The following is a 24,936-nucleotide window of genomic DNA, read 5'->3' as shown; positions in this document are numbered from 1 at the left end:
CTTTATTTTTTGCCATATTTATTTCATTTTTTGCGCAAGAACTAGTAAAACATGTTGTAGTTTAAATGTTAAATGTATATTTCTTTTTTTTTACAACGTTAGAGTTTTTCTAGTCTTTTTTTATTATTGTTGTTATTATTGCACTAGGGTAAATTTAAAATATCCCTGTAGGAAATGAAAAGTGTTTGATGGCCGTCAGCAAATTTTAATTAAATTGATGTAAGAAAATCCAATAAGTTGGGAAGTATTCGGTGCTTAATTGTGTATATATTAAACTACAGCAGTATATTGGCTATAACTGGAATATGTAGCAAAATTAAAAATTGGGATTGCTAAATTATGTTATTTCAGTTTAGGAAAATATTCAAAAATTTCTTTAATAGTAGAATTCGAAAAATCAAAATTAATTCATCTATGGCATCCTGTCTCATTTTTAAAATTTTATTTTGCTAGAAAATCATTGTTTTAAAAAATGTATGATATTTTGTTATCGTCAACGGCCTGCACAGTTTAGTCATTCTTCGATCCTTTCATAAAAGTTTTGATAAATTTGCAATATAAAGACTTTAAGGCCTCTAGATTTTGAAAGTTCGGGGCATTGAAAGAGGAAGTGAAATGAAATTATAATCGGGGCACAGTCGAATTTTCCTTTAAAAAATATTAAGTCCTGTGATAATAAATACATTGATCCTTCATTCAGGTTTACTCTGGACTAACATTCTCTTCCTTTCCTGTAGCCCATTGCTTTTACATACATCTCGAAGAATTATTTCAAAATGTGTATGCATCGACTTTAGTGTAGAAGGAGGATCATTCGCCATATAGGCACATCTGCCAACACCAAATAACTTAAAAACCGATTACATTATCATGTTATGTTTTCGTTTATCAATTATTTACAATTCCTGAAAGTTGAAAAGTTTAATTTTACATATGATATGAGGCAGACGCGATTAATTGTTTTTCAAAAAGCTGTGTAAATATTTCAGCATATGAATTTTTTATGTTAACTTCTTTAGTTTTTGTGATACAAAAAAGACATTGGTTGGTGATAGAATGTCAATAATAGTGAACAATAAATGACAATAGTTTTTTCGATCATTTAATTTGAAATACGAAAAAAATTTATATTAAATCTCAAAACTCCCCCTGGGACACATTCGCCAGATACAAAGAATCCCTGTCATGTAGAGCAAAATATTGATAAAATATAGAAAAAATCAGTCACAATTTGTTTAATTTTTTTTTGTTAAATTATGTGAAATAAATAATAAATATCTGGTTTATTATACTTTGTTTTGTGAATTAAGGTATAAAACAGTAAAATACTTTTATATTTTTGGATTTTTTTGTTTTATTTGCGTATTTACCCCATGTTTGGGTTGGTTTTGCCGTTTTTGGTGAGTCTATAAATGTTAAAAAAAATATGTATATTATGATGAGATAGGCAAAATTGAAATGAATAAAACTAAAGCCAACATATCTAAGTATCCGAAACAAGAAGAAATTTAAGAATATGTATTGTGATTTTGATTCGAGATCGCCTCAAAAAAAAAAGTGGCGTATGGTCCCCCATCTACCCTACCCCTATCGTCTTCTATACAAAGTCAAGACAGGCAGGTGGTGTATATTCTTACAATCGATGCCAGCATCAATATTCTTCCCTAATTTCATTCTAATCGTTGTTATTGTGACCTGGTATCCAGCACAGTTTCAATTACATTGAAAGCTCACTGTTGCAATATTGCTATAACCAAGTATCTGATTTGGTTACAGCAATGTTATAACTTGAATGTGTAGGACTCTTAAATATCAGACAAATTGCTTCAGACACCCCAAATATTGCAGCTTGGAAAATGTTGCAACTTCTCAAAGAGAATCCAATATTATTATATTTTGGCGGAGTGCTATGGTATCATTGTCCCAGAGGATTTGAGCCATTGTGTAATCAGTTTTTGTGTTCTTTAAATTGTATACATACACAGAGAAAACAGATTCGTGATAGCAACCGAATTTGTTGCCAATCGAATGATTCTATCTTAGTAACCGAATTTTACAGTTGTGGCTACAATATTTTGTAAGGGGTAACTAAAGTTTGGTTGCCTCAACTGAAATTCTTCTTTATCAACTGACTTTCTGTTGTTAGAACTGAAAAATTCTATGTGTGCAACCGAATCATTCGATTGGCAACAAATTCGGTTGCTATCACGAATCTGTTTTCTCTGTGTATGTATATCAAAGAGAACTTCCGGTTTAATTGGCTCTAACTCAGGCTCTGTAAATTTTCCATTGGCATCGCTTTTATATAAATATATTTTTATATAAGCTGTATGTAAGCGTTATTTATGTATATTAGGATGGCCCTGTTTATATGAAGCAAACCAATTTTTTGTGTTTCCAATTAAAATAGAAGCTTACTACATTTTAAAATATCCTTTCTCAAAATTTGTATTTATTTTCTTATGCTACAATTACTCAATCTCTAAAATATTTATGTTTTGGGCTTAAAATTACATTTTTAACTTTTATGATTTTGCTGCTAAATACGACTGAAAAATCGAAAACTGGCAGAAATAAAAATAACTATGCTTTTGATGCTTTTATGATATTTTACAATTATTTGTGTAATGAAAGGAACTTTTTAAGTTTTTGGGGGCATCCTAATCGACATATGTATAATAACTATTAAAATATAAATGCGTATGTGTTTATAGCTACTACAAGTAAAATTACAACAAAAAAACCCAATTCTACTTATGTATTATAAAACTTACCTGTAAGTAAATATTACTTAACTTTGTTTCCAATGGTGTGTGTTTCTTAGTTACAGTTTAAAAATATTTCGCAATTTGCAAAAAACATATAAAGAACTGAATGGATCTCTTGTGACTTAAAGTTTAAAACGAGATAAAATGCTCTCCAAGTCTTTCAAAGTGTTTTGCCAACACTGGCAAAGAGAATAAATACAATCATTATTTATGAAACAGTTGTTAACACAAATAGATCCGTTTGAGAGTCCATCCATGTATTGGTCTAACTACAATAATAAAGATACCGTTTGACATTAAATGTATGTTTCTACATAAATGAATGTATTTATGCATTTAACAATGAAAGTATTGTATTATTTTAATTGTATGCAGTTGGTTACAAAGACTGAAGGAATTTCAAACAACATGACACCAACACTACGACACTCAAAGATCACTTGTTCCAATGTTGTCAATAACAAAAAGATTTTCAAATGCCACTATTGGCATTTAAATCTGCAATGGCTGATATTGAATGGTAAACAATGTACACACATTAGCAGCCAGACATACAGACGGACGGACGGACAAAAAGACAACACATAAATTTATGTCATTTGCAAAAAACCCAGACAATCAGAAATACATATACTAGATTGAGTTGTTCAGACAGATATTTAAAGGTATGTAGATTTTTATACAAGTATTCCTTACTAGTTTTTAATGGTTTCAGTACAAAATGTGACTGAAGGACTTTAAAAACATAATCAGCAAAAACTTAATCATTCAGTTTTCAATGACTAATACATACTGTCTACCTTACTTGGAAGTAATCGTATAATGACTTATTTCTTATATGAGCATTTGCAAGAGGGCATTTTGTTTTTACTGATAACGGTACAGTGCACTCGCGATAATATGAACTAATTAAAACCAGGCCAGTTCACTTTTGCAAGATTGTTCATATTTGCGAATGGCATCTAATTCCCATCTACAAAAATTTTTCCCATAAAAATAAAAGTTTCTTATGTTTAATATTTTATTTATTGGATTTAAAAAAACAACAATTTATTTTGAAAAAGGAAAGAAAAACTTAAATCAGTAAATTTTTTTACCCCAAATGTAATTGCTAAATTAGTAACCTTTTCCTAATTGTTCTAAAATTTCTAATTTGTATACCCTTCACCTTCGTAAAAATGTACATATATATAAGTTTGTCATTCCGTTTGTAATTTCCACAATATAATTTTCCGACCCTATAAAGTATATACATATATTCTGGATCCTTATAGATAGCGGAGTCGATCTGTCTGTCTGTTGAAATCAACTTTCCGAAGCCCCCAAATAACTTACATACACGATTCATACATCAATATCTCCGGAATTCCGGCTATTTTAAATCGAGAAAATCGGTCCACAAATGGCTGAGATATAAGGAAAAAATCCAGGACAACCTCGATTTTTGACCTATATCTGGATTACTAAGTCGTTAATATAGACAATATGGATATCTAATTATAGATATTTCAAAGACCTTTGCAACGATTAATAGGTTTCAGTCAGATATAGCTGAAGTAAGTCTGAAAAAAGCAACAAACTATATTGAAATACAGAGTACGGCAACGATTTCCTGGAATACCTGTAAATCTTGCAACAACGGGAGCAAGATACAATACTTTCAAACTTTGGTTTGATTGCATAAATGAAATGTTGAGTTGTCTAATACTTACAGTATTTTCTATTGCTTTTAAGCCAAGTGTGGTGGTATTTTTATGATTTTGTTTTTGCTGTCTTTTGGATTGTTTAATAATAAACAAAAATAAATATGTATGTAATCAAATTTCATGCTGCTTCATTATTAAAAGTGTCGGTTTGTGGATAGCTGCGTGTGTGAGTGTGAGTGTGTTTGTGTATCTGAGACGGTTGTTGCATTAACTGTGGCATGGACAAATGCAGAGTTTCAAGTCGATCTAGACTTCAATTAAAAGGTCAACATTTTAATATTATTTCACGGCATGAGTTTGGTTTTCCACAGCTATTTTTTTTGTTTTTGTTTTCGGTGGGTAATTTTGAAAATATGTATTTTAAATGTAAGTATGTACGAACACAAGCAGCGTACACATGTGTGGCTCGATAGAAATAAACCATAAATACACATTACAAAGTTCTTTTGTAATTGTTGCTGCATTTAAAAAAAAAAAAAAATATTTTTTGGTTGCACGAATGCAGCAACAATTATGACTAGAGAGGACCTTGTATTTACACAAACATACATACTTATTAAATAAATTGGTATTAGTGTGAGAATGTTTTGTATGTGTATTGGTGCATTAGTAATCATGCCTCTGATGTTGACTGTTGCTGATTCTGACGACTATGATGATGATGATGGTGGTATTTAATTTAGTGGTTGTTTATTAAATACTTCTAGTGGTGGCGTTGTGTTCGTGTTTAAATAAATATTCTAAATAATTTTATGAGTTCACATGAAAAGGTCACTTTTTCTCTAGCGTTTTTTTTTATTTTTTTCTTATTTGACGTTGAAATTGTTTATTTTATTTTTTTCGTTTCGTTTCATTTTATATTTTTGTCGTTAATTCCGAAAATAACGTCTTTTGGGTTCACTGCTTTTCAAAGCCTTAATTATCTTCTATAAAGTTCAACAGTTTTTCTGTATTTTTTTTACCATTTTTCTTTCCTCTGATGAATGTTTTCATAATTAAAAAAGCGGTAAGGGGGAATTAATAAATAACTCGTTGTATTATTTTTTCTTCCATTTTCATTCAACAAGAATTTGTTAGTTTTTATTTTTATTTATATTTTCCCAAAAGGTACTTACTATTATTATTTTATTCAGTTTGAAAACCAAATAACAAGTAGCCGAGAAAAATTTATACATTTGGAAAATAAAAACTGTTTGATGTTTTCTATGGTCCAGATATGTTCATTTTATTTCTCTAAAACACACACAAATTCACATACAACCTAAAAATATGATGGATTATTTTCTGTATCTATTGCTATGGGTAAAAATATCTCTGGCCATTGTTTACATGTACTAGGAAAAAAAGAATACATATTTGATTTATTGGAAAATGGTTAAAATCAAAAGAATTCAGTTGTCAAATATGGGTTTAATTTAAATGTATTAGTTTGCGACAACAAAAGAAATATTTATGTATATTTCTATTAACTCCAACATTTCATATGGTTAGCTTAGTGTGAAAAACATGTCAAGTCCCTTTTCACAAATTTTACAAGAGTCACAAAAAACGTTCTCAAATCGTTTGCTTTAAATAATTTTGAAATCTCTTAATTTATTTGATATGATTTAGCTCATTTTCTATTACTTATTTTGTATGTTTTTGTGGACTTATTTGATATCAAGTCTCAGTTTTCACAAAATTTGCTCTCATAAGGCAATGGAGCAACATTTTTGATATCAGTAGTGGAGATGATAATAATTTTAAAAATTATAATTTGGTAATTTTGAAAATTTGTTGAAAACTGTATATTTTTAATTCTTTTAACGTTTTGTATTAAAAACTAAATTTTCATAAAAAGTGGACTTAGCATGTTTGGTCACTTACCTAACTAGGGATGCCAAACGGGACTGGGTTTTACAAATCCCGGGATTCGGGATTTTAGAAATGTAAATCCCGGGATCCCGGGATTTTTCGGGACCCCGGGATTTTTCGGGATCCCGGGATTTTTCGGGATTTCGGGATTTTTCGGGACTTCGGGATTTTAGTTAAACGTCAAAAACATCAAATTCAACAATAAAAACTATTATATCATTAATATATTTAAGTAAAAACATAACAAATCAAAAACTAATGCGTTAAATTAAAATAAAATGGTCCATGATTTCCCCTAGCTCCATACAATTGTCCCCCGGAGTACTGTTTGAGCAGTCATAAATATCTTGATTATGCGGCAATCCTTATAAAATTTTGCACAAAATAAGTTGTAAATACTCTAAAATTATACTGTAAAGTACTGCGGAAATCGGGCTACATTTGCCCCTAGTCCCCTTTAGAAAATAACTTGAACATAAATTTCGTAAAAGTGTAAATTGTGTAAAAGCCTGTTAATGCAAGGGAGACGTGCTGCTCTCCGATTCAAATGAAAAAATCTGTCTGCGTTTGGATTTGAAGCGAGATTAGTATTATAAAAAATATGGAAAAATTTAGCTTTCTAAGTATTTTGGGTGCTTCAAAAATCTTCCTAAAATATCAAAAATCTCATAATATTTCGGGATTTGTTAATCCCGAAAAATCCCGGGATTCTTTTTCACAAATCCCGGGATTCGGGAAATCCCGATCCCGAAAAATCCCGGGATTTTCGGGATCGGGATTTCGGGATTGGCATCCCTATACCTAACCTTATGTACCAGGTATTTCAAAATATATTTGTAGACATTTTAAAGTCTCTAGAACATATAAAGTTTTTATTTAACTGGAACTACTTTCAAGTAGTCTAATATTGTCTTAATTACTACTTTGGTATCTATGGCGACCCCCACTGAAATTCCGGCAAACATTTTCGTAGAATATTTTAATCCGTAAAGAGAGGAGCTATAGGGTTAAGAACTCCCATCTCAGACATTAACTTAAAACATTTTTTTCATTTAGTATAAGGTTTTCTTCGATCAAAAAATTAAAACTTTGACCTACTGTAAAAAGAACTCAGACAAAAATTATCTACTCAACATACCTTTTCAGAATTATAGGGTCTCTATTCTGTTCCAAAATTGCTGTTGGACAGTGTTATTAGTCTTTTATATTAGCACTTAAATACACATGTAGTTAAATTTACAACCACGTGGGTTTGTTTCGGCCTAAGGAAAGGGTTGCGGGTTCGATTCCTGCCAAAGACTCTGGGTGATTCGCAGATTGTGTTTTTTTTTTTTAACTTAATATTTTCCAAGGTACTAAACCAGGAGACGACCTGAGCCGTTACCGTAATATATAACTCCAGTGGCTTATTACAGTTGTTACATGTATCTAGTTGTTTTAAAGATATCAAATTAATGAGAAAATTGTAAAAAGTGTTAAGTAAATGGCATCAAAATAATAATTTGAAATGCTAATTTGTTAGCGGTGAAAAGTCATTACATTATCATTTTCTATTTATTAAAGCATTTGGAATTTATTTGATTACAAGGCATCATATGAAATTATAAACAATTTAAATCACCACAAATAATAAATTTGTAATGATTTAACTCGTTAATCATACAGTTTTTCATAATTAAATTTCATCGGTTTTAAATTATCCACAACTTTTATATAGTGGGGCTATAAACAATTAATTGAATTTTAGGATGATAAAAATATTTCACTAGAAAATTATAAATGGCTTTTATTTAATTCAATTTGAATACTTTTTTAAAGTAAAATCCAAAAAAAACGCAGCATACTGTCAATCAAGCTTGTGTTAAAATTTGTTGTTAATAAAATTAAATTCGTGTAAAACAGAGTAGACTAAAATATTTTCAGATGAAAGAAACACGAAATATTTATAAAAAGAACATAGTACATACTTTGGCATATTAATAATAAATTAAAACTAATTTAAAGATCAAAGTTTGTTCAAGAGAAAACAACACAATTATTATTGACTCATGCCATTGATTGCCAGCCTACAGTCAAGTCAACGCCAACCAGAACGACCGACTGACAGACAGACAGCTACATGGACGGACAACGGAATGAATGATATTTCACTTACCCCAGTACCAAATAAAGATGCTGCTGCTGTGTGTTGCATGTGTGGTGCGTGTGTGTTAGATGAAAATGAAGACAAACCAACAGTCAGGCAGACAAACTGACTTTTTTCTTCACACAAACCCCCACGCACTTATGATCAGGCAAGACTCAACAACAACAACAAGAAAACTTATGAATGAAGGTCTTAAATTATGATAGCAACAACAACAACAATAAAGGAAAAATATGTATGAGTAAAAATACATGTTTACACCGGTATGTTTTTGAAAGTAACGTATGAGTATGTTATTAACAGTGCGTGACAAAAGTGAGATGACGAGTTAAATTGATATTCATTTTTTTTGAAAAACTTTAGGAAGGTCTTTTACATACATATCTATCTTCTATCTATCTATATAAAAATGAAATGGTCCATGTATGTAATGGGATCACGTGAGAACGGTTGGAGCGATTTGGCTGATTTTTTTTTATTCGATTCAAAATTTTCGGGAGATGGTTTGTAAAGAAAAAAATTCAAAAATTCCTGGTAAAACCTGGAAATTTTTTTTTGAGTCCAGTCAATTGTAATAAAAAAATACCTCTAAAGAATGCAGTACAAATTTAGATATTTTATTTGCAAATAAATAAGAACAGGCAGGTGTATGTGGGTTGGAGAAACTTGAAGAACTAACATTAGTAAATAGCTACCGGGCGAAGCCGGGGCGGTCAACTAGTATTTTAATAAAAATTAAACGTTTGTTGTTTCAATTAATATATAAATTCTATCGTTTGAAGAGTTTTCATAGAAATATTTAGCTAGACTCAGATTCTTTTTATGTTAGGTTATTTCCCTTACAATTTTTTAAAATATTTTCCAGGTTTTTTTTCGAAATTTATATATATTCGACTGACCTCACTACCAATTTTATTTGTTAAAAATTTACATGTTTGAATGTTCAATTATGCTAGTAACTGTATAGTTGTGTCATTGAGTAAAAGTATTTAAAACAATTTTATGCAGGCAATCAATTTTTAATGGGCTTCTTACAAAGAAAAAAGCTAAAAACTAAATGGCGTAAAAAGGAAAAAAATAAATAAAATTTGATATATTAACTAATTTAATTAATTAGCAGGAAAACTTTTTCACACACAAATAAACTTAACACAAGAATATTCAGTTTACACACATTAGGGTTCATGTGTATGTAGATTAGACATGTCCTTAAGAATAGATTTACTTTGGATGGACTTTATTTTGTTCTTTATTAGAATTTGTGCCGCAAATAAATTGAAAGTTATAAAGCTAATATTACAGAGAAAATTATCCTTATAAAAAGGTATAAAACATGAATGTCAAGTGAAAAATAACGAAATATTAGCATATTTCCTGGCATTGTTTACCCATTTTTGTTTGCATAAAATTACCAAATAAAACGCTTATAACTTTGCTATATTTTATTCAAACGATTTATACCTTGTTAGGCAGATAATTTTCTCTAGAAGAAATCGGGGAAAGTAACAATCGAGTTTTGCATCAGTTCATTTTAGATACTAAAGCACAAAATAAAACCCCTCCAATGTAAATATATTTTTTAAGGGCTGGTCTAATGTACATATATTTATATGTATAAATGAATGAATGTGTTTCCATGTTGTATTCCCGCTTACAGGTTTTGCTATCTCAAATCATCTTAATATAAATGGTTGTGTTGTGAGCAAAAAATAAAAAAAACAAATCTAAAAAAAGAACTAGCTCAACAGGATTTAAATTAAACTTTGTTTGCACAAACACTTACACATGCTTACACAAACACTAACATCCATATGCACGTATGTATGTTTTTATCGCAAGTGAATTAAATTTCTTTTGTTTATGATCCTCTGTGTCCGTGGAGTTGTGGTTCTATATGTTTGTCTAACAGCGTGTATGCCAGTCAGCCATCCAGCCAGGCAGCGAGCCTGTTTTCCCTGGTTTCATTTGGCTAGTGGTCTAGGTAGGCTGTGTTTCTGTAGCTGTAGCTGTATGTATGAATGCACTTGTAGTATAAGTTTCTTGATTACTAGTGAAATTAAGCGGATTTCCGGTGATATAAGTGTTGGCAGTAGTTTATTTGATGATAATTCAAAGACGCACATAGTTACAAACTGGAAAACTTGTACGATTACTATGAACTACTCGCATCTATATTTTGGTAATTTATTTTGCTTTTATTCCTGCATCCTTTTAAAGAGAGACAGACAGACAGATACATAGACATACATACGATGCGTATTTTAGTTTCAAGTTTGAAACAATGTATATAGCGGAAAATAACCCAGGAAAACTTTGGCAGTTGAAATGCTAAATTCTGGCACTTTACTACTTGGACAAAATAGCATTTTAACTCAATATTTTAACACGGTGAGGTTATTGGTGGCAAGTACTTACAAACAACCGCTTATTAATATGTCGTTATTTTAATATCACTTAAACTAGTTACAAGTAATGACTTAAAAAACTCATTGAGAGTTAGGTCTCACTAAACCAGTTATCTGTCAAATTTGTTTTTAATTTGTAAATTATTAAAGTTTTATAAAAACAAATAGATTTGCAAACTTGTTGAATATCTACTAAATATCAAATGAATTTGTAAAATATACAATAATACAAAAACAAAAATTAGTAATTATTAGAACATTTTATTAATGGGAGAACATTTTATTAATCTACTATATTTGTGCAAAAAATTTCGATGGAGACTCGATTAGGTTAGGAGTTATAAATATTTACGTTATTAAAAATACGTTTTTTCATATAAATTCATATACAATTTATTTTTTTTTAAATGTTTCTCCACATAATTTATGATAACTCAAAAACGGTTAGTCCGATATTATTGCGTACATTTTATATGTGTTTTGTTTTTGTTAAAATTTTTGTTACAATAACAAAACACACTCAAAGTACACGCTTGTATGCACATACAATTTTCTGAAAATATGCGAATTCACTTAATTGTGAGTAAATTCGAAAATAATCCATAGATTTTTATGATCGATATCTCATTTTGTTCCTATTACATTTGGCTTTGTGATAAAGCAATAGATCTAAACAATTTCTGCCGTTTTCGATTTTTCATGATTTTTTTAATGCAAAAAAATTGGATATTTTTACATAAAAAATATATTTTTTGCTTCAATTTGTTATCATAACTCCTAAACGACTGAGCCGATTAAAAGTATATATGCAAAAAATTGTACATAACATGGGGAAAATGTTTTCAACACTTAATCAATCGAAATAAACATTAACTACTCAATTTTATGTAATTCAAACAACTAAATATATTTTGTGAAAATGAGCGAATTCACTTAATTGTGAATACATTCGAAAAGATTCAATCGATTTTTATCTTCGATATTTCATTTTGTTGCTATTATACGCGGCTTTGCCACAAAGTAATAAATCTGAACAACTTATGCCGTTTTCGATTTTTTATGAGTTTTTTAAAACACAAAAATTTGCTATTTTCACGTAAAAATATATTTTTTGCTTCAATTTGTTATTATAACTCGGAAAATACTGTGCCGATTAAAACGCAATATATAACCGGATTAAAGGTTATGTAACTGTAATTTGAACTTTTCTAAGTTTACATCAATAATATCGGACTAACCCTTTTTGAGTTATCATAAATTATGTGGAGAAACATTTAAAAAAATTCACAATTTTAGAAAAAAAAATTTTAAACAAAATCTGTCCATAGAATTCAAAAATTTTACCATTTTTGTACTTAGGTAACCATGATGCATCAAATCTATATATTGGTTAGTGAAGCCTTTTTTTGCTGTTGACCTGTGTTATCCATAAACACTTTAATAAAGTTCTAGACCGGAAACGGTTTCGAGTCAAAAAGCCAATGATAAATTAAAATTGCATTAAAATCGGAAATGTAAATCTGTCCGTTTCGGAATTACTTAATAGTGGAAGTTTTAAAGGATTATTCAAGATGAAATTTTTCCTAAAATTTTTTTAAATGGGACGATTTCCTACTGGCAATTTCTATTCATAACAAAACGAGAAAAACTTTTGGTTGTTTCCTTTTCCAAATATATCAAGCTGTGCTAAGCAAAAGCTAATATACTTATTTTATGAAGCAACATATAGCAACTACAAGGTACAAACTTTTTGTTGAAATCTCCAGTCAATTTGAAAAAGAAAATAAGTGGAAAAAATCTTAATATAGTTGGGGCCCGTAAAGGCAAATATGTATGAAAATGCAGTTGTAGGTAGTTCATTTTATTTTTACACCTTTGTGGTTGTTATTGCTGTTAATAGACACATTGAATTGCCTACTTCCCTTCGATGCATCCATCCATCCAACCATCCACACATATATGAACTTAAATACATTAATAACCATTATGTCCTGGCCCAAAGTCCAGCCATTCGTGCATTCATTCGTACACATTTACATGCTCAAGTTCTAAGTGTAAGTAAAAAGAATAACGCAAGAAAATAATTAACAGCAACAACAACAAGCTAAAAAAAGTTTGAAACATAAAGAAGAAAAACAAAGTTATCAGCAAGAGGAGTAATGGCAGAGAAAAGGAAGCTACATGCCATTAATGAACCCAACGAAAAAAATAAACGAACAAATAAAGTAAAGTAATAGTTTCAGTGGAGTAGAAAAACCACTAGGCTTAGGGTTTTTACCAGTTTTGTTATTTTATTCTTAGAGTTTAGTTTGTAGCTTCATACAAGTCATTAACTCATTTTCAGAAGAACAAAAAAAAACAGGCTAAAATTAAGTAAAAATAGCCAGGGCAGGAAGATTTCTAAATATTCATTAACAAAATTAAAGTTTTCATTAAAGATACATACGATCAAACATGTATGAAAAAAAAAACATCAATATCAAGTTAAACCACAGCAACAACAACATCTACCAAGTTCGGTTCGGTTCGTTTCTTACGTCCACTCATTTTATGAATGAATTGACTGAAGTTGTTGGCTTTTTTTAGTTGTAGTTTTTGTTTTTAGGGAGGCTTATATGTGTATCTGTGTGTATTTTCATTTACACATCGATAAACATTACGAGTATAATACCAAGTTTTATGAAAATAAACTGAAAGTGACCATTAGTGTGACATCCGGTGTGTTATTACCATACCAACTTCCATATACATACTCGTACATCTTCTATCTACCACTTTTTTCAGCTCAACTGCCTGTTTGTTGCTGGTTTTTTTAAATTTTTTTTTATTCCATTTAAAGTACTTTTTGCAGGGATTTTTATAGTTCAAACTTGATCACTTGACTACCTTAAAGTCAGTAATCGTAGTCATATGTAAAATGATTTTTTTTATTTGCTGAGATTTTTTTTTTTGCAAAAAACACTTTAGTTTCTTATGTGCTGCTTTATCAACTGTTTGTGTTCCTTTTTATGGGGGGATTAAAAGTATTTTATGTAGTATTAGTATTGGTTGAGTAGTATGTGACATATTCCAATTACTTTTTTTTTTTTTTGTCAAATACATAAATTCTGGGTTGGTATTAAAACTGAAATTGTTTGGGAGAAAATGTGTTAAACAATAACAGCCTAATTTTTACTACTTTTTTCAATACTAAGAAGTGCTTCTTTTTCAGAATTCAAATATTCAAAATATACCATGTAAAAGAATAGCGCAGTAAGGGGTTAATTTCTGTAAAACTAGATATAAATACATAGTTTTGAAAGTTAATTGGGTCATCAAATATCCTTAAATTTCTTTAAAACTTAACATTTTGTAAACACATGTTAAACTTTATGGATATTTTGACCAATATTTTCATAGTGTTAGCAATGTAAAAGTAACCATAACATAACTTTTGGGATAGTGGCTATAAAAGTAACCTCTAAACTAATGACAAATTGATTATAAAGTTTTTGTTTTTCTTTACTTTTGCTAGCAAAACACATGCAACTTTAAATCTTATGATATTTACTGGCCATATAATTTTCTGGTAGTCCACATCCTGTATTTTTTTTTCAAAACTTTTAACCTTAATTTAATAAATAAGTAAAAAAATAACTATTGATGAAAGTTTGTTGTGTGTTTTTGTTTGTGGTTAAGGATCAACAGCAACAAATAATTTTCTAGAATTTTTGGTTTAAATGGTGGTTGGTGACTTTAACAAGAAAACAAGACTTTAAACAAAATAAATAACCAAGGAACCATAAGTTCGGATATAAAAGCAACAAACACTACAACATACATACATATATAGTATATGTATTATTTCCAACTAGCTATATAAATCCCAGCGGGAAAAAATGATAGGACTTCAATTTGTAGGCCTTCTAAAAGGCATACTTACACATTCTAAAAGATCCGATACTCATTCCACCCTGCCTGCTCTTAGAAGGTGTTCAAGAAGCCCTATGAATCCCCTTCTAATAACAAGTGAGCTTGTTGGCTGCCAACAGCCCATCATAAGTAGGCCTTCTCTCAGTCCTCTAACAGCAGCGAGTATGCAAGGCCTTGGCTCGCAATGACACGCCGTGTAAAATTGAAATGATTTTGCAATGCGGCAAAATGATTTTGCAAGTCCTTGTGTCTGCAAAATGAGGCATTTAGGAAGGCCTCTTTACTGCATCTTTTTCCCGCTGGGATATATCCAACTAGCTATATACATAAATACATACAGATACGAATGTATCTGTTATTTATGAATGAATTGAAAACTCAGGGAGACTGAAGCCGGTCAAGTGTTTGAACAAACGTTTCATTGCTGTTTAAAACTAAACAAAAATTCATTTAACTTTTTGCCTTTAACTTGTCACACTTGAAGGAGTTTTTCTAACAAATGAAACAACAACTACATACAACAATAATAATGACAACAAATCATCATGATGAACGTTAACCAGCCCAACACATTTTAACAAAGAGGCGAAGAAGTCTTTGAACTAAAGATGCCTTTAATTGTTTTTATTAAAACTTTGACCAACCACAACCATGAAAATAAAAAAGAAAACCCAAAAATATCAATTTTTTCCTGCTTGTGGAAAACCAACATCATTTGGGTCATTTTAATCAAATTCCATCAAATACACTTCTCACACTTTCTTCTCACACTCCTACTCGTAACTCATGATAGCGATTCATACATTTGTAGAGATTAGTTTTTGCTTATTTATATGGTTATTACGGTGGCCCTCAGTCATCTAAAAACCGAATGCTATTTTAACAAAATAGAATATCGTTTGGAGGTTTGCACAAACAAATTTCAAAAATTAAATGTTGGCAAAAAAAATCTATTTTTTTATTTCATTTACCCATAGATGTTTAAATATAAAATATATCAGCCTAACCACAAAAGCCCCAAAGTCGATTTTAAGTCTATAATTTCTTACCATAAAACAAATTTCAAATATAATTGAAAATGTTGTTTTATTATTACTTTGACCCAAAATACGAAACTTTAAATGAAATATGCAACAGAGAACTTGGGAACATTGAAAATTAAAAAAGTGGAAAAGAAGGACCAACCTAATGGACATGCATCAATATGTGTATGTTTATGAGTCGTGGCACAACAAAAAATTACCAAAACACCATCATTTATTACTCACAAACTGTCCTTTAGTCACTTAAAATACAACCCTTCGGTTTTGATAGTATCAATGTATCCTTTTTAGACATTGTTCTCTAGTTACTTGGCTAACTCCAATTTATACTTTCTCTGACACATGGGAAATTCCATATCATCGTACGTGACATTTGTACGCCTATAGAGTGGAATAGATTTTGCAAAAATAAGAGTATCTGAAAAATAATTTGGTCTTTATGTTCCATTCAGAGGGTACTATATTTTAAAATAATAAAAAGTTCTTTCGAAATATTGTTGTCCAAAATATCAAGCGAAATAAGGGTATATCGTACGTGACATAAAACGGAACTCATTTTGAGGTACATTTAGAAAGAAATATGCGAAAATTTTCTAATCGTGAGAGGCGTTATGTTTTCTTTTAATTTCTTACACAAAACGAAATATTTTTCTTTTACAATCCGTCATATTTAAATAAAAACAATCTTCGGATGATTTTATAATAAATTAAATTTAATATCGTACGTGACATACCCTACGTGATAGATATTTCTCTTATAATAAAACAATATATATACTTTTAATATACATATGTATACAAAAACTAAAAAAATTAATAAAATAATAAAGAATTTTATAATAGCAAATAAACAATCAGTTTAAACTATTAAAAATAAAATGTTGTAATAAGCTCTAAATACTTACACATAGTAATATTTTAGTGCTTTCTCCTATTCAAATCATCTTGAAAAAAAGTTTCTATGATTTTTGGGTTTTCAGTCGTGGTAGTCATTCTCGTGGAATTGCCCACATGTGGATTCTTTAAATATCCCAGTTTAATTATTTTTTTTTACTTTTTTTAATTCATTTTTTTACATTGTACTTTAAGAAGTGGTTATTTTATTGCAGAATCAATTTTACTAAGTGTCCTTTTGTAATCAGGAATTTACTCTTTATAATCTATATATGATCGACTTCCTCCTAGTTCGCGAAAATAGTCAATTTGTTATTTTGTAACTGCAGTGATCACCAGAACAGCTGGGATATTTAACAGTTTGTTAGCTGTACGAAATGGACTTTTGTTTTAGTTTAGATATTATTGTATTAGTTAGTTGCTGTTGCTGCTTTTGCTTCCTGTTGTAGTTTAGGTTCTCTAAATATGACATTTTCATTACAGCTACCATAAATTTTAATTCTCAACGGAAATGAATCGTTGCCGACCAAATATAAGAGAGTGACCATTAAACTGAGGCTAATAATCAATTAATCCACTAATGTTGTTCAACATGTTTGCTTTAACTTTAACACACTTGTCCCTAGATGAACGGACAAGATGTTAGATTTATTTCACTGAAACCTTTTTTTTAAATTAAAATATCCAATACATATCATGAGAAATGTTAAATCTGGAGAATATTATTTTGACAGAATCTTTATTTCTGAAGTGTTTAAGTATTAAAATGTGGACAGTCGTGCATCATTCATAACAATATCGTACTGAGATTGCAAAGTATTAATTATAGTTACAAGTCCCAGGTGTAAATCAAATGTGTAACTGGTTGATGTCATGGGAATAAATATATTTTCTTATCAATGAATATTTTCTATTGGCATTGAATAAACACACAGACAAACACTCTGAAGTATACAGTCGTTTATTCAGAAATTGATTAGTGTGTCTTTAGGACTCTCCTTCGTCTCGACCGATTTTCAAGTTACGTATGCTAATCAGTTTTATTGTTGTTGTTGTACTAATGTTTGGGTCACCTGAATGAATGAATGACTAAACGTTTGAGTAGGCTGGGAATGTCTGGGTAGATAGCAAGAACACAATACAAAACTTGTGCAACATTACAATAATATTTACTTATTTATTTATTTCTGTTGCTGTTGTTGGTTTTCATGTCTATTTAATTTTATCTATTAAGATTTCTTTGTGTGTATGTGTGTTTTGTATCTACGAGTATTTGAGTTGATGTCTAGTGTTAAATGTTGAAAATTAGTTCACAAAACAATCTTAATTTACCCAAACAGACCTTTTAAATGTGGGTGTCTATTTTTTTTATAAATTTTCTTAAATCGATTCGGTAGAAGAAAGACACACACGAGACAAATAAAAAAATAAAATAAATAAATAAGAAATCGAAAAAATAGCCGTGGGATGATTAGTTCGGTGTAGCAGAGAAGGAAACATGTAAATTTCAAATAAAGTGGGTTGTCACCAAAGTTTTTTTTTTTTATTTTAATACAATACTAATGAATTAACAGTATGACTTTAAACATAAAATTTAGTTATTAAACAAACAAGTAATGATTTCTTTTCTTTTATTTCTTCTCTTTACAGTCATTCTTATGACTTCGGCACAATCATTGTCTGCAGTACAAAAGTTTCGTGTGACGCCACATGATTTACAGATTCTGGAGGGTACCGATACATTGATGCGCTGTGAAGTGGCCAATCGTGCTGGCCAAGTACAATGGACTAAGGATGGCTTCGCCTTGGGTTTTTCAGCGGTCATTCATGGTTTTCCACGCTATTCTGTGCTGGTGGATGCCGTAAATGGTATTTACAATTTGCAAATTAAAAACGCTTCCCTAGAAGATGATGCCGAGTATCAGTGTCAAGTTGGCCCAGCAGCTGGCAATCCCGCCATCCGAGCCAATGCCAAACTGAGCATAGTAGCAGCACCCAGTTCGATAGCTATTGATGGTTATGCACCCAATGCCAAAGTTGAGGTTGTGGAGAAACAGAACCTTACACTCAAATGCATTGCTGAGAATGCTAACCCAGCGGCGAATCTAATATGGAATAGCAACAATGTACCTTTGATGGGTGGTAAGTTTTTAATAAAATTAAACAGAAATTAGAAAGTTTAGTGTAAAATTAAATTAATGATGTTTTACAGTCAAACCTCATGTTGAGATAACTGAAAGTGCCGCTAAGCGTTACACCACAATATCAACCATAACCATACAGCCTAGAGCTGATGATGATTTTAAAGATTTTGCCTGCGAGGCAAAACACAAAGCTTTGCCACCTGATGTGCCCATGCGCTCATCCATACAGTTATCTGTTTTATGTAAGTTAGATTATATAGCAAATTTACCAGCAGTTTGATAATAAATATATTACAATACAATAGATCCTCCTGGGCCGCCATTCTTTGAGGGCTATACCCAGGGTGAAACATTAAGGAGAGGTCAAAATGTTAAAATAGCTTGTCGCAGTCGTGGTGGAAATCCTCCCGCTCAATTAGTTTGGTATAAAAATGGTGAACCTATAAGCTCCCCTCAGAGGTAAATTAAATGAGAACAAAATTAAAAAAAAGTGTCTCGAGTAAAATTCATAATTTTCAGGACATCGGGTCGTTTATCGGAGAATGTGTATAGTTTTGTCGCAGAAGCCTCAGATAATAGTGCCAATTTAGTGTGTGAAGCCAAAAATATTTTATCAAATACTGCCTTTAAAGCTGAACTGAACTTGACTGTTTTGTGTAAGCATAACCCCTGGACATACATGGTTAATGGTTAATTAACTAATTGATTTGGTTTTATTAATAAATATAAATATAGTTGCCCCCAAAGAAGTTACCATTAGTGGCGCCACAGAAGCCAAAGTGGGAGATTTTGTACAATTGAGTTGTGTGACAGCGCCCTCCAATCCACCAGCCCGCATTAGTTGGTCTTTGAATGGACGTCCGGTTAGCAATTCAACATACAAGACGCAAAAAAGCGTTGAAGGTGGTTGGCTTAGTGCTTCGAATGTCTCCATCAACATCGATGCCAACTCGCGTACATTTGTGGCTGTATGTCATGCTCTCAACGTTGAACTGACGCAGAATGTTGTGGGCTCTCACAGTGTTAATGTTTTGTGTGAGTGTCTTTTATTTCAAATAATTGATAAGTAAAACGAATATTTAATTAATGTCTTTATGTATTTATTTGTGTCTCCCCTTTTATCGTGTTATTTATGTATTTGTATGTTGTGCAATATTTAGATCCACCCTCACCACCCTTGTTGACGGGGTACAATGATGGTGATGTCATCACTTCTGGTTCTGTTAAGAAATTACAATGTGCTTCATCGGGTGGCAATCCACCACCCTCGTTGATTTGGTATAAAAACGATAAAAGACTCAATACCCAAAGCAAAGTCCAAGATTCGAAAATCTCTTCGGAGTTGACCATATTGGTGAATTCCTCTGATAATAATGCCATCTATAAGTGTGAAATTCAAAGTCCTGCTATTGAAATTCCACTATTTTCCACCAAAACATTAAGTGTTCATTGTAAGTTTGAATTTGTTGAGTCAAATTTGCAAGAAGTGCTGACAAGGTTTTTTATTATTTACTTTTAGTTCCCCCGGAGACAGTTAAAATTTCCGTAGAACCCAAAAATTTAGTGCCCGGCATTAGAGCAAAATTAATATGTGATTCCAGTTCAAGTAATCCTCCAGCTAAGGTGTCCTGGTGGAAGGATGGTATACCCGTGGAAGGTGTAAATCTCTCAACAAAGCCAGGTTTATGGGGTGGTTCAGTATCAACTCTAGAAGTGTATGTAAATATAACACAAGATTTGGATGGCATCATTTATACATGTCAATCGATAAATGAGGTTTTGCAACGAAGCGTTCATGAAACTGTCAGTTTGGATATATTATGTAAGTTTTTATTTGCAACAAGACTTGAGTGCAACAACAACAATATATTCTAACAATTTCCTAGATCCTCCCAAATTTGACAATCCTCAAATGTCCACTTATATGGGTGTGGAGGGAGAGCCTTTGCGTATTGAACTCCATGCTAGCGGTAATCCCATGTCAATGTCGTACACTTGGACCAAAGACGGTTTGCCCATAATGCATAATGGACAGGGTCAGCGTATAATTTCAGATGGTTCTACTCTCAACATCAATAAACTATCACGCAATGATGCCGGCAGTTATATTTGTGAAGCCATGAATTCTCAGGGTACTGCCATTATGGAAATACAAATAGTAGTCGAATGTAAGTTGTAACATTGTAAGGAAGTTGGATTGGAATTGGTAGGAACTTAATTTTAATTGAATTTCTAGATCCACCTTCAATCGAGTCGGTAACTGAAAATTCCAGTTTCGCTGAAGGAGAGGATGCTGTTTTGGCTTGTAATATTTTAGCAAGACCTTTAGCAGCCGAGCATGTTACCTGGATAAGAGCCGGTTATGACATGTCACACAGGACAAGCATTACCTATGACAATGGCACCTCATATCTACACATCAGCAATGTCCAACGTTCAGACATCGGAAACTTTACGTGTGTTGTTGATAATCAGAGAGGATCTCCAGCTCAAAGAGATGTTTTGTTGGTGGTGCAATGTAAGTTTAATAGCGTGCAAAATCAATTGGTTAGTACTACAATTTTATATTTGTTTATATAGCTGCGCCTGAGTTGGATCATTCGCCTGCTTTTACACGATTTGCTTCTCGTATGGGTGACAGAGGACGCATAGTATGTCGTGCTGTGGCAGCACCACAGCCCAGTTTTGTCTGGCGTCGTAATGGTAAGGACTTGAAGATGCGTCGCAGTAAATTCAAGGCTTTAGATCGTAAATTAAATGCTCTTACCTATGAGTCATCGCTGATCATTGAGAGCACCTCGGCCGATGATTATGGTCAGTATGAATGTGTGGCCCGCAACACGCATGGCCAGGCTAGTTCTACGCTAGAGTTTTCCAAACCCATGCGACCCGATACTCCTTTGGATGTACAAGTGAACAATGTAACAGATAATGGGGTCGATTTGTCATGGACTCCAGGTTTTGATGGCGGTTTACCAGTCTACTATCGTTTGAGGTTTAAAATATTCAATGAAGACAAATACAAATATGTCGATGCCAAACCCGGAAGTGTAAATATAACAATTGATGGTTTAAAGGCTGGCAGTACGTATGTGTTTTCAGTGATGGCTGCCAATGAAGCTGGTGGTAGTAAATTTTTGCCAGACATAAAACTAACACTGACTAAAGGTGAGTAGAGAAGAGAATTTGGGAGATGGAATCAAGCTTTTATTTAATACATTTTGTTCACTTTTTAAGGATCACAACCTTATTCGGCGGAACTAAATGAGAAAGATGAAATGCCCAATATGATGATTATTGGCATTACTTCGGCTGCCATGGTCTTATTGATCTTAAATGCCGCTTTGGTGGCCTGGTTTGTAATACGACGACAGAATAAGAATTCAACAGAAACCGAAGCACCCAATGATGACGCCTATTCCAAAGAAGATAACCAATCGGTGTATAAGGTAAGTTGGGAGGGAATGGATGCTTAATTTCTGTCTAACATTTATTAACAAATTAATTGCCTAAAAAATAAGTTTAAATGTATTTTGTCTAACACTGTCTAACAGATTTTAACCTTTAACTATGTTTCTGATTAAATTTTTTCACAGTTGCCAATTTCTGCTTTGCAGGCCGATGTCCAAAAACAAGCTACTTCCACGTATTTGGTGGAAAATGTAGACATCATTCAATCGACTGCATATCCGCCAAAGTACCAGGAGAGTTCAATGTGCAGTCCGCCTTATATGTGTAATCCAGACTTTACACGCACTCTGCCCAATCCCAAGCGTCACAGCAATCGCAGTGGCATGCCAGAGCCCACACGTTCCAAAGATGATCACATGCTCATGTCCAATGGCATGTACATACCCTCGCCATCGCCCGCCTCTTCGCTGGTCATCAAGGGCAGCTATATCTCCTCACCGTCACCGGCTCCGCCACCAGATGGATCGTATTTTAACATGAGCGACAAGTACATCTCGTATCCACCTGTGGTGAGTATACGCGTTTAGCATGCCAAATTGTAAATATTTTGTATAAATACTAAAGCATGGCTAATTTAGGCCTACTGAAGCTGATTTAACCTGCAGCCGCAGTAGAGTCATTACCCATGGCCCGCATCTCTCAATACCAATAAGGAATCTCTTAGAGCTTCTCTCAAGTACTAGACTGACTGGTGAATATTATTAACACACACAACACAAACAACTTTAACCTAAAAGCAACAATGAAAAGAAAAATTATGAATTTCCTCATCTCTCTCTCACTCTCTCAAATAAAATAATAATAATGATAAACGAAGACGAAAGACGAAACGAATGTAAAAATCAAAACACAAAAACAACAAAAGAATCGAATCAATTAAATATGTACAAACGATACGAATTAAATTCAACAGACGGACGGACCCGTCTTTGAAACCCGTTTTATATACAAAACAAACAACAACACAAACGAATAAAACAAAAACAAAAAAAAAAAGATACAAATTCAAAAGTTTGTGCTTAAGGCTGTGATAAAAATGAAGAAGAAAAATTCTTGCTTAAATGTTTTCTGGAGACTTGAGACGCAACATGAGGAACAAGTGCCGTTGGCACGCAAACTAAAAGGCGTCATCAGCAGCACTTTACCTTAAAACTGAAACACATACAAACAAATATGTACACACTGAAACTCACTTGTTTCTACCAAGAGTTTGTTATGTTTTCGAATAATCATCCTATGATACAGATGGTGGTTGTAGGTACCATTAAATGGATGGATGGATGGAAGTTACACGAAAGTGATCATCAGTCTTTTGCTGTTCTTCCAACAATCATTCATCAATCATGCTCGTTGGCTGGTTGTTTGGTTAGTTGGACGTTTGGTGTCATTCTGTCCTCTTACATTTAAGCAGGTTTCTTCTTCAAAAAGTAGTTTTATATTTTACAAAAAAAAAATTAAAAAAACAAAAACCTAAACCATAAGATAAAATTATAAGAATCTAAGAACAAAATTAAAGTAGTTTTAAAAACATTTTAGTAATAAATACAAAACAAACAAAAAAAAAAGAAAACGTAAAACAAGTATCTTAATTTTTAGCATTTTATTATAATTAACTCTTGAAAAATTATTCTTAGTCTTACTAAATCTATAAATATGAACAATCATACGCATACTTGTCCATACACACACACAAACACACACCTATACATTCAAACAGAAACACTCTCACACTCACGCATACATATGACAACATTCATTTCCTTTCAACAGAATTCAAATTCAAATTTTTCTTCATCCTGTTGAAAACTTTTCTTTTTTCGACACTTTCTACAAACAGAAAATTAAAATTATCAAAAAAAATTAAACAAAACAACGGGAATAAAGAGTGAAGAAGTAAAATACAAATATTGTTACAGAAAAGTCTTTCATTAAAATAAAAAAAACTCGTGAAAACAAAACAAAATACAACATTAATTTTCAAAGAAAAAAATCATCGCTGCGAGAACAAAAGTTTAATATAATTATATTTACACCGAATTTTACAAGAAAAAAAAACATAACAGCAAACAAAAAGGAAAAAAACGTAACACACGTAACAATTTTAATTATTTTTGAATGAAATAATATTCCAAACTGCCCTCTAACCCCACTGCCAATTTTAACCTTTTCGATTTGATTTTTTCCACTTGTAATTTAAAGTACATACAATAAATTAATTTTCTTAGTTTTTAGTTAAAGCAAAAGTAAAACAAAAAATAAAAAAACAACCAACAAGTCGTAAAATACATTAAATACAAATATTATTCTAAATACTTAGAAATATTTTGAATGTTTTGTTTGTTATTTTATAATTAAATTAAAAAGAAAAACTCATCTCATACGTCATTAAGTAAGCAGATTTTATTTTAGCATAATTATTTTTAGTTTGTATACAAGAAAATATAATTTCATTAATTTATAATTATTATTTCTTAATTGTATGTAAAACTTTAATTTTTATTATTATTTAAAAAAAAAGAAAATATTTTAAGCATTTTAAGTTGACCACAAAGAACTTTTCGGTTTCCAACAATTATTGAAATGACAATAAATT

General features: G+C 31.4%; 1 protein-coding gene across 3 annotated transcripts in view; it reads left to right on the top strand.

Moving 5' to 3' along the window:
• The window catches only part of hbs (hibris), a 52,980-nt gene extending 29,641 nt beyond the window's left edge, over window positions 1-23,339 (top strand). Inside the window, exons 2-14 of one of the 3 annotated variants that reach the window (XM_065513201.1) lie at window positions 18,379-18,870; window positions 18,941-19,114; window positions 19,178-19,331; window positions 19,392-19,528; window positions 19,608-19,907; window positions 20,033-20,323; window positions 20,392-20,694; window positions 20,759-21,040; window positions 21,109-21,390; window positions 21,453-22,040; window positions 22,110-22,321; window positions 22,490-22,852; window positions 22,922-23,339. In XM_065513201.1, the coding sequence (XP_065369273.1) occupies window positions 18,379-18,870; window positions 18,941-19,114; window positions 19,178-19,331; window positions 19,392-19,528; window positions 19,608-19,907; window positions 20,033-20,323; window positions 20,392-20,694; window positions 20,759-21,040; window positions 21,109-21,390; window positions 21,453-22,040; window positions 22,110-22,321; window positions 22,490-22,852; window positions 22,922-22,930 (3,587 nt within the window). In that variant the 3' untranslated portion in view covers window positions 22,931-23,339. Of the gene's footprint in view, window positions 1-18,378; window positions 18,871-18,940; window positions 19,115-19,177; window positions 19,332-19,391; window positions 19,529-19,607; window positions 19,908-20,032; window positions 20,324-20,391; window positions 20,695-20,758; window positions 21,041-21,108; window positions 21,391-21,452; window positions 22,041-22,109; window positions 22,322-22,468; window positions 22,871-22,921 lie in introns of those variants that run through there. The other 2 variants (XM_065513200.1, XM_065513199.1) reach the window with 2 other exon arrangements.
• Window positions 23,340-24,936: the final 1,597 nt, after the last annotated feature.

This window comes from Calliphora vicina, chromosome 5 (assembly GCF_958450345.1).
Source record: "Calliphora vicina chromosome 5, idCalVici1.1, whole genome shotgun sequence".
Classification (NCBI taxonomy): Eukaryota; Metazoa; Arthropoda; class Insecta; order Diptera; family Calliphoridae; genus Calliphora; species Calliphora vicina.
This window is presented reverse-complemented; position numbering and strand designations above follow the sequence as displayed.